Here is a 16,109-nt window from a genome sequence, read left to right as displayed (position 1 = left end):
CTTTTCTTCCATTTACCATGACTCATCCCTGAAGTTATACAATATTTCACAGCAACTCTGTAAATAAGTGAATCTTCAACAGGCTCAAGCGACCCCTGCATGCACAGACATTACTGCTTTTTCTTCCTGCAGCACTGCACAGCTGAACAAATAGATTTCCTTTCCTGGGTGAAAAGTCCCAGAAACAGGGTTTTAAAATGAGCCCCAGGTTTTATTTCTTTAAACACTAGTAATAAGTAGTTTCTGAGAGCACTGATCAACCATAAGCACATTTTACTTACAGCAAAAGACAAGCAAATCAAAGCTAGTAACATTTGGAGGGGAAATATCTTTATAATAACCATGAGTTGATTTTGTAGAAGAGCAGTTTTCAGGTGGTGAAGGTCCATCACAACATCCCTTGGCCACTGCCTATTGCTGGGCAGCATCACAAGGGACATGTCCCACTTCCCTGCACTCTTCCTGTTCCAAAACCACCTTCCCAAGAGTCTCCAGACAAAGACCATCATGGCTGGGAGCCCTTGAAATCCCCTTTACCTCCATGTCCTCCAACACCCCAGGTTTATTTACCCAAACATAAAAGGCATGGCTTAATGGTGAAGTTTTGTGTTTTATTGTGGTTGGCACCAGAAAAGCATTTGCTCTGTGTTATCTCCATACACACATGCCATCAACGAGACTGTGGCAATATTGGCTTATTGTGATTTTTGCTTCAAATGATTCTGAGATTTAGAAAAATACATTCACAAACCACCTGAGTCGTTTAAACTCAACGACTTCCTTCTATTTCATCACTGTAGCCAAAAACCCGTAATAAAAAAATCATCCAAAGCTGTGCATTTGTCACTTGAAATAGAACAAAACCACCCCAAAACAGTTATCAGTTTGCAACACAATAAAAGCTCTGGGCTTTATTTAATTTGTATTTTAACCACAATGAAAATACAAAGAGCTGGTGGCAATCAGTGTTGGCGATGGGATTTATATGGGGTTTGAATACTAGTATTGTGGTCCTGTGGCCATCCCTACACGCTGCAGGCTGCACCAGCACAGTGGGAGGGTGCCTGGTGCTGGAAGAAGGCACCACAAAGCACATCCCACCTGTTTTTCCCTGGACTCCACATCCTGGGAGTCCCACCGCTGGCAATCCCTGCGGTACCAAACCCTGACACCCTGCCCACAGAATGCTTCAGGTGAGGGTGGCCCAGCCCATCCCACCCCTGCCACCCCACATCACCTCTTAACCTTGATAAAGATTCAAGTTTGACCAAGTCCTGTTGATTTAATCATTTTTTAATAAAGCCATCGTTACTGAGTACACCAAGATTGCCAGTTAAGCTCTCTATATGTCACTGGAGGTAACAGCGCTGTGATCGACAGCGGAACGGAAAAAAAAACCGAAACCAAACCAAAAAACAAACCCCAACCGAAACGAGGTAGGTTAAAACCAGCAACACAGACCTTGTTATGCGACACCCCAACACCACAGGCGGCCATGCTTGCAGCTACTGAGAAAGAAAACCCCAGATACGCACCGAAAACGGAAATCAACTGAGCAGAGTTTATAAGGACACGATTCAACCTGAACTAAACACACACACACGGTTCGGCACAGATGTTGTCTTTCACTGTATGTTGGGTAATTCCTAGGGAGTGGAGGGGGTGGAAAACAAGTAGATTCAGACCCTTGGCCGAAGAAATCACACATATATATATTTTTTTTAAGCTCTTTACAAGCCCAATCCAGCAACGTGGGGGACAGGCAGCTTGTTTCGTGGTCCCCATCCCTGTGCCGGCTGCTTCCGCACGCCAGTGCCCGGCTCCGGACTCGGGGAAACGAGCGCCCACAACCTGCGCCGGCTTTGGCAGCACGGTCTGGTGCCCACGGCATCCCGGGAGCCGTCTGCGGCCACAAATCCCCCTCAGGGGCGAGCACGGGGCTCCTCCCACAGCTCCGCCGTCCTCTCCTCCTCCGATCCCCTGTCCCGGTGCCCGTGGCCAAGCCTCGGGGCCGGCGGGCACCTCTGGAGCAACAAGAAAGGGCACCTCTGTCCCTATCAAGACACACCATTATGTGAAGATCCATATAGAAATATGGATTGACAGACTTGACAAAAATGGTAGCTGATTTTTATTAGTCTAAGGCTAGTAGTTTAGCCATTTAAAATCCATTTCCCAAAAGAGGGGAAAAAAACCTATTATTTTTTCTCTTCTTTAAAAATCCGTTAAGCCGTTGCTGCCAAAAGCAACATGTAAATGTTGGTGAAGGCAAAAGATTTCTAAAATTACCCAGCTATATGGTTATGGCCTTCATCACAAAGATAAAAGGTACATTTATTGTGCTGTCTCTCACCAGATTTAATTGGTAACTTTACAACATACTATATATTTGATGCTAGCAGGCAGACAGAATTAAAAACAGACTTTTTGACACTGTTTCTTTCCCCGTTCTTACAAAGTAGGGGACAAAGAAAAAGTAAAACTAAAAAATAAAATAAAATAAAATAAAGGAAAACTCATAACCCACTATAACACAGCGTAATCAGGAGACCTCGGGGGTTCCAAGCGTGAAAGTCCATCCCTGGCTGCAGTCCCTGCCCCGGGGCTGGCGGCACCGGGGGAGCGTGGGGAGAGGGTTCCTCGGTGCCCTCCACACCTGCCTCTACAGTGTTAGTCCATGTGTTTAATGTCCTTTAAATTACAAATAATGCCATGGTGGTGAGTGCCAAGTGCTCCTCTGTTACCAGTTCATCATGGAGTTTCTGTTGAGGGTCATGAAAAACACTTGGCTGCTTCCTCCGGATCTCACCGATGCAAAAAATACCTGTTTGGAAAGAAAAAACCCTTATTAAATACTCAGAGGATGGAGCTAACCCATGCCAGACTGGGATTAAATTGAGCCACTCATTAGTAAATGCAGTAATTAAAGCTCTTTCTCTCTCACTACCAAAAGGAGTTTGGAATGCCTTAAAAATACCAGGTTTTACTGCCACAGCATCATTTATTATGAAGTACTAACAAAAAACTGCTGTCAGTGGTCTGGATCTTGCTAAACATTCACCATTTGGGTCGATATCTGCCTCAGTCTGAAATGGCTTTTTTTGGAAAAGTTAGTCCTGGTATTTCAGCTATTCCTGAAAGTAAAGCCCAGAAAAACAACTTCCCTTCAACATGCTCAAAGCACAGAAACGGATCAGGACTCTGGATGAAGAACTGGTTTGGTGCTTCTAGCAGGATCCACCAGCATTTGATCCCAATGGGAGTCTTAAAAAATATGTAAGTTATAATTTGCAAATATTGAAGCAGACAGTCTGAAGCCTCTGTCTTTATTAAAACCAAAAATTACTCAATCTTACCAGTTTAACCAGTTGTCCAGAAAAGAGAAACATCTGGGTTTAGTATTTCAAACCCATCAGTGATCAGTTGGTTCCAGTATTTTAGAAAGATCAAGGTGGGTTTTTTCCAGCTTTGTTACAATTAGATTACACTTAAATTAAATTCAGCTTCTTGGGCAGCTTCCCATGACATACTCAACTGCAAAGTTAGGATACATTTTCCTGTGGAGCTTCAGCCTAACTCCATGCCCCAGGTAGGGCAGTGCTCGGCTAATGAGCAGTTGTTCAGTCACTAAAGTGATCATGGCCTCAAAGCTCACTTACTGCACATTATTAAACCCTGCTCTGGGGACACAGCAACCAGTTTCTTCACTGGTTTTGTGATTGTGTTCATTATGAAAGATCTCCCTCCTGCTTGGTCCTGACTTATCTTAGTGAAACCTTGTGAGAGGAGGGAACACCACCAGCAGAAACAGACCTCGGCATTTAACCATCTCTTCCATGCAAATATGCCTTTTCCTCCAGCAATTCCTCCTCATTCCCTGCCCTCCTTGCAACACCTGTGGCAGGGATCATCTACATGACAGCCATGCAACTCTGGTGACCCTCCAGAGCAGTATTTTTCTCTGCTGTCCACAGAAACAGACAAGGCTGTAGAAGAAAATAATTTAAGATGATGCATCAAAATGTTTCTGCTCCAGAGCTCAAATCAGGGTCACTTACACACCCTTGTTGCTACTCAACTTGTTGAGTTCACTTGGAAGCCTCAATTTAATGTCCAAATAAAAGAACTGTGAGAAAGTCAAGCTAAGCCAATGCAGATCTCAGCTAGACATGGAAGAGATCTTGCAGGCTGAGGTCTCCCTCCACTGGAGAAAATTAACTGGGAATAAGCTTATGGGCACTTCTTATTAAACAGGACCTTCAGATTAATTATTAACTCAAGACGAACCAGACATAAGGTCTAAAAGCTCCTTGCAGCTGGCAGCACAGATACAGGCTTTGAAGTGGACTTACCTTATCATTTCTTTCACATAGAAACTTTAACCTTTGAGCTCGCTTGTGCATAAATACTCCATCCAAGTGTCCTGTCTCCACGGACCGGATTTCAATAGCTTTCTCTCCCCAGCCCATTATTTGATTGGAATGAATGTAGGCTGTCAAAAGGAAGCGTTTGGCAGGTGTTACAACTTGTGTTGAGTTAAATATTATGCAATGGGCAGAAAAGCTCTCATCAGCTGTTACTCAAAGCCTAAGCAGATCAGTGGAAGAGCTCTGACAGTCCCGCAGGCCCTGCCTGCAGGGACAGCAGCCTTTTCAGAGCACTTTTCATCCAGAAATTGCTGAGCAACTTAAACAGAAGCAGCACCACTTCTTCCGATTTCAGAAGGTCAGGAGCTGGGCAGTGTTTTGCCTCCATGGGTTGTGGAGCTGAGCAACAGCAGAGCCAGAAGAGCAATGCAAGGGTTCCCAGCTTCACACCCAGCCCCCCTCCACTCAACACAGTATCCCACCAGTGCAACAGCTTGCATTATCTTACATTTATCTTATCTCATACTCAAAAATTTCAAATCTGCAAGAAATCACTTGCTTTTATTATGGAAGATCAAACTGCAGAAATTTAGCAGCTGCATCTCAGAGCTGGCTGAGGGAAATCCCTTTTGATAAAAGCCCAAACGACTCTATCTCAGCATTCTCAACTCCTCATCTTACTTGTGGCTTGTATTTTAAGCAGGTGAAGAGGAAGGGTTGACCTACCCACGGAAGTAGGCATTTCTCCCCACTGGAGCACCACGTCTTTAGTTATCCGCCCGTAGGTGTTCACATAGACACCCTCATCCTCGTAGCACACCAGCATCTCCATCCCGTCTGTCTTGGGCAGGATGACAATGGCATGAGGAGTAATATTGCCCTGAATCTGCAGGTGAAACAGACCCTGAGAGTCAGAATTACACTGAATGGACAAAGGGGAAGGGGCAAGGGAGCAGAGCCTTGGGGGAAAAAAGCCCAAACCAACTAGAGAACAAAGCCCTCCCTCCATTCCCCAAACAGGCACAGGCTTTCAGAGATAAGCCTGAAGGGGAATAAACTGTCATGTTTACCCTACCATCAAAGCTGTCTGACACAGCAAGGATAAACAGGTTCAGCAATTACAGACAGATCACAACATACACGCCCCCAAGACTGATGGCTGACACTTGGCTGGAACACAAGCAAGCGACTGAGCCGATGAATCCATCACTAGTTCAAATCAAGGTAAATAAACTCAGAATTTTACAGGCAGGAAAGGGAGGAAATATCCTATTTTTTAGCAATCATCCTCTAGCTCCAAGGGCAGCTACACTGACCTTCCACCCATATCTACCTTTCCATAGCTAAGACAACACAAAACCATCCCAAACTGCACCAGTATTTCTCCCTCTGCTCTTGCCAGTTCTCACAAAGGAGACTGCTGCTTGGATCAGATTCAACAATTCCTGGATTTGCTTAGTGACACAGTTTCCCCAAGACCAGTTTATGCTGGGCCAGCAGCACGGATGGAGCTTAAATGACCCAACAAGAAAATCCTGCAGAAGATACACTGCTCCATGCAGTAATGCAGTGTACAGACAGATTCTCCTTTCTGTGGGACATGGCAACCTTAAACTTTACTGCTCCTGCATGAGGGCAGAAACAGCCTGTGCAAATGATGAACATGAAGTATGTGACAGCTCCACGTCCTCTTTAAGTGAGCACAGCACTAGGGAATGTCACACCCATCACTGGTCCCTCCTTCTGAGCCCCCGGGAGCCTGTCCAAACCTCACTGGTGCCCCGTGTTCTTCAGGCAGCAGCACTGCCTCTGTACTCACGTGAGATGGTATATAGATATCATAGGAGTTCCCAGAATCTACATCAATCACATGGAAACCAGTGTGGGATCCAAAGATAACCTTCAGCCTCTGACCCTCTTCTACAGTGAGATCCACGAGCAGCGGCTTGTGCTGGAGATCTGCAAAAGACTTTTATAATCCCTTCCATGAGCATCACTGAAAACCAACAAATCCCCATTGCAGCAGCGTGATATGGTTTTGAAATTGTATTTGACTGTGTTTCCTACTAAATATGTGGTTATTTATACTGCTGCCTCTCTGTTCCCCTGTCAGATGCCTCAGAGGGTATTCAGCCATCCCAGCAGATCAGTGCCCACCCTTGCCAAACACAGCTCTCTCTCACAAGAGCCCGAGGCCAACACAAGGATTTGGTCTCTAAAGGAAGGCGACAGCTCAGTTTTACATGAGCGTGTGTTCAGTCTCTCTCCGCAGAGATCCGTGACCACCCACCTCCTCTCTTGGCAGGGATCACCGCTCTGGTTTGGGCAGCTGAAATCAGTCAGGTTAGCAAAGACCTGCTTTCCCTGCTCCATCTAACCTGCTGCATCAAGGCTGGGACCAACCCCCAGCCATGGATCAATGTCCCCATGGCTTAGGTGCTCAGCAGGACACTGAAACACCCGTGGGGAGAGGAAAGGGCTCCTGGCACTCTGTGCAAGGACCACTCTGAATCCTCACAGGGAAAATCAGTGAGTAGCATTTCCCTCTCCCAACAGATCCCTGCCTACAAGACAAGGCAAGGATGTTCATCCCCCCAGGCTGCAGGAGCAGCACCAGGAACATCAACCAACACTCTCAGAGCCCATGGAAGTTGGATCCCAGACCATTTTGATGCTGCTGAGCTCTCCATGTCACTGAGCCCATTTATTCTGGCTTTTGTTCAGAAAATGCAAATGTGACCTAATACTGAGTAAGTCCATTTGTGTTGGAAAGATGTAAAATCAGATTACTCAGCATGAACATCTCCACAAGGCATTGCCCCTTGTGACTTGTCTCTGCACAGAGCTTGGGATGAAAAGTGCTCTAAAGGACTAAGTACAAAATACCCACTACTGGCAGGCTGGAGAGGAGGAAGGTCTCCCTCAGGAAGCCGAGGTATGTGAAAAGGGAGAAAAAAAGAGAGAGAAAGAGAGAAAGAGAGGGTCACTCTCCCAAACTTTCTGTCTTGAAACAGAATCCACATTGCAGAACGGGAGAGGACCTTGAAAATGAAAATAGAAAATCACGCCAGCCTATTTTTGTACTGTATGTTAAAAATTAGTCAGAGGGGGAAAAAAAAAAACCCAAACACAAAAACCCCACAAAAAACACCCACCCAAATCCCCAACTCAATTTTACTCATATGCATTTGATCAGCTTTCTGCACATTCCTTAAGTAAAGCCTGCTAGCATAAACTAATAATAACACTTCTTCATTGGCCGTGAGCAGAACATATCCAATCTCTTCAGCCAGCAAGGATCCCGTCTCCCATGCCTGCCAGGCATCCTGAGGAGCTCAGCTACATAAGCAGGATGCTTTCCTGCTCTGAGTACAGAAATCTCATGTATTTACAATTACAGAGTGTAAAAGGCAAACATACCTTAAATGCCATAAATTTGTGATATGGTTTAGGAGCCCAAGCGTAGATCTCTACAGCGTTCTTTAAGGCAATCACCAAGAACTTGATTCTTTCATATTTCACTAAAATAAAAATAAACCCAATTTTAAAAACATTCACTCTCTTTCCAACACATCTCCAGGAACAGCTTCTCAGGCTATCCCTCTCTTGATTCTCATTACATGGAGTCCACCTAATGCATAAAGATTAATTCCAAATTTACTTGTGGCTATGGTCTACCCATACTTTTAATATCAAATTGTCAGGTCAGACCTAAGACTAGAGAACAAAACCACATCTCTTCAGACATTTATTTCCACTCACCGACTTTGTAATGGATGCATCCCTCCAGGTCCCCAACTGTGATCCAGCCCTGCTTCTTCTCCACCTCAGGGTCATTGTGTAAAATCCTGTTTCTCAGCCAGGACAGGTAGTACACACGCAGCTTGTTCTTCTTTCCTGTTGGCAAAGGAAATGTCCCTGTCAGAGCAGAGCACGTTTGCATGGGCCATCTTGAGGTTTCAGTGCTTATTTTCAATCACAAGATGATAGAATTCAAGTCCATTCCATGATAAAAGTAATACAAACAGTAATGGAAAATAGCAATTTAATTGTTGGGTTTTTCCTTGGGGAGAAATATATGGAAAGCAAAGCCCAGCCCTCTGTCTCACAGGCTGCAGGCAGACACTGGAAAAGCCAGGGTTTTGCTTCCCACAGGCTGGAAATAATCCTTTTCCTATAAATCAGTGTTCACAGAGGTACAGTGGGGCTCAGTGGGGCAGTGACCCCAACCCTCATACAGCTAAAAGCTTATCCAACCACTCAGCTACCTGGTTTCATCCCTTTCCTCTCCTTCATACAACATTAATTCCACCCTGGAGATGAGACAGGAGCTCCTTGACCTGCAACAGGCACTGCTGTTTGCCAGCAAGCCTGGTGCTGGGCTCTGCAATGCTGAGGGGCTGCCAAATTCCTGCACGGCTGCCTGCTCTTGGATGGCTGTGACATGGCTGCAAAATCCCTGTGGCTGCAGAGCCCCCGTTACAGGGACAGGACACAGCTCACACCAAGCCTGGTGGGATGGGACCCAAATGATAAACCCTGTCTGCTCACAGGTTTCCACAAGTCCCCAGGACTCATTCTCAGCATCATCTTGGGGCTTGGTGCTCCCCCCACTCATTTTCCAGCTGTACTAAAGCCCTTATCCCTACAGCTGTATCCCAAAACCACAGGGGAGCTGCAGACCAAGGTAAATGATGGAGCTGGGAGTTTGGAGCTCTGTCTGAATGGAGGGAACAGGAATTTGCAGGTGAATGCTGAGCAAGGCCAGGGGGTGTTAACAATGTGAAAGCAAATAGAAGGATGATATCAAGCAATTTCCTAATGAGCATTATCTTGCTGCCCTCTGTGAGCTTTGTGGGACAGGTATCAGCAGGAGAAGACTCTGCTCTGGCTCCGTCACCCGTGTGCTCCTCGGGGCTGCTCTGCAGGAGGATGCTGGATGCTCTCCTGGGAGGCTGGACTACAGAGGTTTTGGGTTTTTTGCCAGAAATCACCCCATGAGCCTGACATGAGCACTCTGGAGCTCCCAGCTAAACATGGGGACAGTGAAAAGTCTGTGGCCCTCACAACACTTGGGACAGCCCGAGCACAGCCGTGGTCTGAACTGGAAATCTGAAGCCATGGATGATGGCTCCCTCAGCCAGAGCCAAACAGAGCCAAAAGCAGAGCTCTCTGCCCCTCAAGCTGTGACTACCTGCCTTGCCTGTATCCTGCACCCCCCTTCACGGCTAAAGGAGGCTGGAGATGATGTGCAGTCAGCAGGTGAAGGGACCAAACTCTATTGAAGGCAGATTTAACTCATTTGATTCCAGAATAAACCACCTCCATCTCCCCTGGGAGCTTCCCTCTGACACCAGTGAGCAGGTTTTGCCTGAGCTGGAACTACTTGGGGCTTGTGGCCGAGCAGGTGAATGACAGGCTGAAAACACGAGAGGAGCACCTGATATTGTCACGAGGACGTTGAGGCCCTCGAGGACGTCCATCTGCTGGAATCGCCGCCTGTTGATGAGGTTGTACACCTTTCCTTGCCCACTTCGATCCAGCAGCATCAGGCCATTCTCTGTGCCCACCAGCAGATTCACACCTGGAGAGGAGAGGGCCATGGGCGCCAGGAGCCACAGCTGCTCCCAAGGACAACACCCCGAGCTCATCTCTGCTGCCACCCAAAGTGTGGCCAATCCAGCTAATGCTGGGACCTTCCCATGGACAGAAAGGGTCACTCCTAGAGCGCAGGGGGATGTGAGCCTTGGGGGAGGGAGAAGGGGCCAAGCAGAAGCAGGGCCTTGGTGCTGCGGTGACACATTCCCGTCCCAGCACCACGGGCTCCCGGGAGCCGCGCCAAGGGCCGGGCGTGCCCGGGGCTTACCCCACAAAGCAGCACAGAGAATCTCCGAGTTGAAGCGCTTCTTGTACTTCCGGATCTCCGGGGTGTCGCTGTGGGGACGGATGTTGGTGGGGTTCACGTTCACCACCGAGATCTTCCGCGCCTCGTTCAGCTTGGCCTGCTCCTGCCTGAGCAGCTCGCTGGTGAACAGGGCTGGCAAGGAAACACCAAAGGACAGGGAGGGGTGATGGGTTAACTGTTCTGTCACCTCCTTTTTTGGGACACAATGACAATACTTGGGTTATTTCTCGATGAGGGAGGCATCCCTGTGTTACAAGACATTAGTTTGCCCAAGCAGACAGAAGGGTGGATTTCTGCTGCTCCCTGTTTCCTCCCAGACCTTTCTGGTGGCATTTTGCTGGTGGGGGAGAAAAAGATGGATGGCAGCTGGAGAGGGCAAGGATACAGGCAGGAGTTATGTTTGGACAAGAGTGAGTGAAATGTAAGAGAGGTTCACTGGGGTTATTCAGGCTCCCCGACCTGCTTTTCCACAAAGCACTCCCATCTCAAACTGGCCACACTGCCTCCTACCAGTAGCAGATGACTCTTCGTCCTCGTCTTCATCTTCATCGGTTGGCGAGGTCTGATACACTCTGGTGTCCACAAAGGGGGTGAAAGAGGCTTTGGTGCTACTTCCCATACCATACTGGAAAATAAACAGTAAAGAGAGAGCTCAGAGCACAGAAATAACAGTAATTTTGTGCATCTGTGTACGTGTAAGACTTTCTAATTAGCAAACAGCGCCTGCCTCTGCGGTGCCCTTTTTGAGCCCTCTATGAACATCTGCTCCTCCTCCCCAAAACTAATCAGAAACAAACATTAAATTGGATTTCTGAGTGTCTGTGAGCAACAGAAAATGGGAGGAGCAGGGCCTGGCTCTGCTCTCTCCTCACAGGCAGAAGCACAGCCATGAGGACAGTCAGCAGAGAAGCCACAGGGCCAGAGGCAAAAGCCAACGCAGATAAAAACCAATCGAGAATCACAGAATCATTTAGACTGGAGCAGACCTTTAAGATCATCAGTCCACCTGTTTCCTTGTCTGCATGCCTTAAACCCTCTCTGGGATGTCAGGCAGGCGAGGGTTTGCTTTTCCCACTTTCCCATAGCAGCTGAAGTTGGCAGGATGGTGCTAGGAGCCCCTGTGAAGCCCTGGCCTGGGGCAGCTGGCACAGTTTTAAATTGTCCCCAGCATTTCAAGGGGGACTGCAGAAAAGGGCATTTCTAAGTTAACAAAACTTAACCTGAGGGTATCACAGGGAATGCTGGAGCCAATACTTCACTGAGGGAATCTGGGGATGAACACACTGCAGTGTCACATTGCTTTCTTTTTAAAACCGTTGCTTTAAGGCAGAAAATGAGGCTAAGACCACCTTCTGAGCAAAAGGAAATCCTTGCCTTTGGAGTCAAAGTGACGTGAATTCCCACCTTCTTTGAGCAGCTTATCCTTCCCACTCCAGCATTTACCCAGGACATGCTTTATGGATGAGCTCAGTTTAGAGCTGCAACAGCAGCAAAACCCAGCTCACTCTGCAGCACCACTACAGCTCATGTTTTTCTTCTCTGGGACATTGTCCTTTTTGTGAAATTAATCTTCCTCAGCTTTCACCCAGTCACCAAGCCCAGGCTGCTCCCCATGCCCACTGCCACAGACCCCATGTGACAGCAGCCATGGGGACAAGTCCCCCATGCCGTGGGGAGATGTGCCATGGGGAACACCACCACCCTGGTACATCCCCACTGAAACCAGGCTGGGCCTGTGCCTGTCCTCCAGTGGGCTACAAAGGATTCGGGGGCACAAAAAAACAGGTGTAGGAGCAGCTTCGTGGCTCGTGACTTTTCCAAGCATTTTGGGGCTGGCATCCATGGGCAAGCCAGCATCCATTCCAAAATCAGGCTGCACATCCTGCTTCCCTCCCAACCCTATTCCCTGACAGCCTGGCTGTTTCCATAGAAACGGGATGGATTTCTAAACAGAACATGGCAACTGAGGCCCGCAGAAGGAGTTAACAGCCTGCGGCAGGGAAGGCTGCGGGCACAGATAGCACTACTTTGTGCTTCTCCCCTATCCAAGAAATACATAGATTTTTTTCCCTGTGCTGGATGTCTTTTCCATACAACAATAGCAATTTAAGGAAGAGAAGATTTCAGTATTTGCAGGGATTTCCAGCTGAGAGCCAGGTGCTTTCCAGCAAATGAATTACGAATAAACCCCTTATCCCAATGCACCGAGCATTTTTCCTTGCTCACATTCAGTTTTTCTCCTCAGAGGCTGACATTTTAATAGCTTCCTAGCCTGATATTTAAATATTAAGACTTCATCTTCCTCCAGGTCCTGTTCAACAGCCTCTAAACCTGTGTGGTGGCTTACAAAGAGCATCAAGATGCAGGCTGAGGTCGTGCTTGCATGAGTCACCTGGAAGCCCGTGAACAAAATCCCCAAGTTTCCACTCACACCCACGCCCTGCTCAGTCAACTCTAAAAATACAGTCTTAGATATGGAAAAGATCTTTTTGGTTGATATTCTATAAATGAATACATCTAAACCCGATCCCAGGCTGCATTTCAGCAGCCCCAGGATGACCGTGGAAGGTGTTACTTTCAGGATCAACTCCCTCATTGCTGCTTTTAATGCCAATGAGGAAACGGATAAAAACTTGAGGTCAAGTCAGGCACCATCTGTTCTTACGTTTTATCAATGCCCAATTCCAAGAAATTTTTATTTTTATACTGCTTGTAAAAGTACACCATAAAGTGAGAACGTAATTTCTATGGAAGAACATAGGATGGCAGAACTTTTGAAGCACAATCCACAAAATGAAACAAAAACATTAAATACAATAGCTTAATTAGCACCAAATGGGTTGATTTCTCATGGGAAAAGAGAACTGTGTCTGGTTCCCACAGCTAGGGATGGTGAGCAGGACACATCAGTTCCCTTGGTTTATTTGTCACATCTTGTACTTTCTAAGACTTTTTACACTTTATACAGTTTTGATGTTCAATTGTGTCCCTGTAAAACACCTACCAGAAGAGAAACACTTTGCCATGACAGGAAACACACGATTTTAGACGTGTGCAGGTTTTTCCTACTCTGAAGAACCATCTGGAATTTTGTTGGCTTTGATTTTTGGTGACCTTTTCAGTCATGATAATTATCAGAGGTTGCACAGATGGAAGCTGGGCCCAGTTGAAGCTAATGGCATCACTGGGTCTCAGCACTTCCTTTTATATCCAAGTGTCAAACAAACATGGGACTTTCTCATCAGTTGGCAGCACTCGTGTCACACCACCAGAACTCCAGCTGGTGGGCTTGAAAGACCTAATAAATCTTTCTCTCATCAGCCACAGACCCCTGTAGCAGTAACCCATCCGACTCCCTCGTATTTCCACTACACTCACCCACGTGGACCAGAAATGCAGAGAGGGAAGAGCCAAGAAAGCCAGGGAGGGAAACAGAAGAGCCCCGTCACGGGGCAGAGATGTTAATACTTGATTTAAAAGCGATGCAAAGGAGAAAGAGGAGCCCCCCACCACCTACTTCAGGCACCGAGTCCATGTCCTGTGCATGCGTGGAGACTCGCCCCAGGGCCTCGGTCGGCGTGCCCGCCGGCGAGTGGCTTTGCTGCACCAGGTCAGGCAGATTGATGTGACCTGCAAAGCCATTGCTGGCTGCGTGGCCAGAACGCTTTTTTTCACCAGAGGTCTGCAGAGACACAAGGCATGAGGAAGAAAGAGAGGGGGCGGGGGAGGGAAAAGAAAAAGAAGAGAAAAAAACCAAACAAAACTAAGTTGTTGGCAGTTCCCCGCTCCCAGAGCAAGCGCAGGAGAAGGACCCTCTCTGTTCCATCCCCATGCAGTCTGGCAAGCAGCAAACCAACCCCCCGCTCCAGGAGAATTAAAGACAGGATTAATGACAAAGTCAATACAGAGTGATTAGCCACGAAACAGCGAGAGAAGCCTGATCACTGTTGTATGAAGAAAAGGAATGTAGGGCAGATTCTGCGCTTGCTCCCGTGGGTGCAAACCCCATGGCCAGCTCTCCTCCCACACGGCCACCGGCCCCTGGCGACAGCAGAATCTGAGCCCTCCATCAGCATTAGCCTGGACAGCTTTGCACAGCTATGGCAAAGAGCAGCCTGACTGCAAGTGCCAGCACAGCCCTGCCCCATGTTTCTGTGACCCAAACCAGCAGTGAACAGCAGCAGCAGCAGCGCAGGAGTGGCAGAACCACCGGCAGCTCGCCCTGCACACGACGCTCCTTGGGTTTCCTTGGGGTTCCCCTTCCTCTCCATCCCCTCCCTGTGCAAGGCAGGTACTGGGAAGTTTCTCCCTTTGCCATTTTGATGAACTTCACCTACCTGGAGCACATCAATGAGATTGTCACAGAGATTTACCCATTTACTGGGATTAGTGGAAACTCTAACTGGGCTCACCAAGCCCCTGACTAGTCCTGATGACATTTATCTTTTGATTGCTCATTACCATCACCTTCAACCACACTTTGCCATCCCACCAAAGAGTGAAAAGCCCTTTGCCAAAGCCCACCAACCTCAGTGAGACCATCCTCTGATGGCTATGGTGGTGAGGAGGGGAAAAACAGTAAACACCCAGCATGAGGCTACAGTTTGGATTTCTTATCATGCTTTCTCCTCCCAGTGGGGTTTTCCAGCTGCCTGTCTTGCCCATGGCTTTTGAACCCTTCTGCATCCCATTTCTCACACAGCCTCACTGGCACAGCATGGGTTTCACTGCTGTGCTGCTGAACACAAGCTCATTTCAGAAACAGCTGCCAGTTACACAGGACCTTGTTCTCCCACATTGGCCTTCTTCTCCCACTCACCCAATCATCCTCCCTGATTCTGGGAGGTGCAGAGCCATGGGGACCCCTGCTCTGAACAGCTCCAGTCCAGTGAGGGATGAGGTGGACTGTACTACCACCCCCCCCAAAACTGATGGAGAAAGGCAGAAAACATGCTGTGACTTCTTTTGCTAACTCCTTCCTCTCTTTCAAAGTTGCATTCAACTTTTTCCTTCATATGTGAATATTTTAGATAAATGGAATTAAGAACTAAAATGCTGCTCAAGTCTCGCTTGCATTTGACCTAAACATCCCTCCTTTATGATTGCTGACTCCAAGCTCCCCTCCCTCCTTCTCCTCTCCCATCCACCACCCTTATGTGCTGGTGGGACACTGACTCCCCTGCTCCCTAGCTGCATCCCTACCAGGGCCTCCTGCCCTCTCACCAGGAGTCCAGCTGTCCATCTGCACTTCCAGCAGCATCACCAGAGCGTTCCAGCTACTGGGAAACCAAGAAACACTGAGGGAGATCTTCCACAGCCACTGAAGGTGCCTCCTCTGCCCCACTCCTGCAGTACCATCCCTCAGCATTGCTCCCACCTCTAAAGCACTGGCTCACATCCATCTGGGATGCCCAATGCCTCCCACAGTGGGCTCTGAGCAGGACCAGCCTCTGCTACAAGCCCCCAAATGCTCTACAAACACTGCACGGCACTGACAGTCACAGGCGGCAAAGGCTGGGAAGAAGAGGGGAAACTTCGGGCCAGTTCCAAGTGAATTAACTAAATGCTGTAAATTGAAGGTAACTCCTGCTGCCTGGAGCAATGGTGGGGTTACAGCAGAGCCATTTGCAGGAGCCTCCTCCCTGCCGTGCCCTAGCACTGCCATTCACTGCTGTTTGTAGTTCTGAGAAACATTTGCACTTGTCACATTTGCTCCGAGTGTAAATTGCATTAACGAGAGCGCTAACGAGCACAATTTACTCGGCGTTTTGTGTTCCGGACACACAGCACTGTTAGTTTTTGTGCTTACATGGGCAAAACCTCCTGAAGATGCTCCA

The 16,109-nt window shown here is 47.9% G+C and overlaps 1 protein-coding gene across 9 annotated transcripts in view; it reads right to left on the bottom strand.

Moving 5' to 3' along the window:
* Positions 1–1,277: 1,277 nt before the first annotated feature.
* Positions 1,278–16,109, bottom strand: part of TNIK (TRAF2 and NCK interacting kinase) — a 151,383-nt gene continuing 136,551 nt past the window's right edge. For 8 of the 9 annotated variants that reach the window (XM_042042127.1, XM_042042126.1, XM_042042128.1 and 5 more), the window contains 10 exons: positions 13,790–13,954; positions 10,783–10,897; positions 10,234–10,404; positions 9,808–9,951; positions 8,130–8,264; positions 7,788–7,888; positions 6,187–6,336; positions 5,094–5,253; positions 4,353–4,492; positions 1,278–2,824 (listed from right to left, as the gene is read on the bottom strand). In XM_042042127.1, coding sequence (XP_041898061.1) covers positions 2,741–2,824; positions 4,353–4,492; positions 5,094–5,253; positions 6,187–6,336; positions 7,788–7,888; positions 8,130–8,264; positions 9,808–9,951; positions 10,234–10,404; positions 10,783–10,897; positions 13,790–13,954 — 1,365 coding nt within the window. In that variant the 3' untranslated portion in view covers positions 1,278–2,740. The remainder of the gene's footprint in view (positions 2,825–4,352; positions 4,493–5,093; positions 5,254–6,186; positions 6,337–7,787; positions 7,889–8,129; positions 8,265–9,807; positions 9,952–10,233; positions 10,405–10,782; positions 10,898–13,789; positions 13,955–16,109) is intronic. The other variant, XM_042042133.1, reaches the window with a different exon arrangement.

This window comes from Corvus kubaryi, unplaced genomic scaffold, assembly GCF_017639235.1.
Source record: "Corvus kubaryi isolate FWS band 111438036 unplaced genomic scaffold, C.kubaryi_AGA036_p1.0 37397, whole genome shotgun sequence".
In the NCBI taxonomy this organism is placed as follows: Eukaryota; Metazoa; Chordata; class Aves; order Passeriformes; family Corvidae; genus Corvus; species Corvus kubaryi.
The sequence above is the reverse complement of the archived record's forward strand: the minus strand, read 5'-3'. Positions and strand labels throughout refer to the sequence as shown.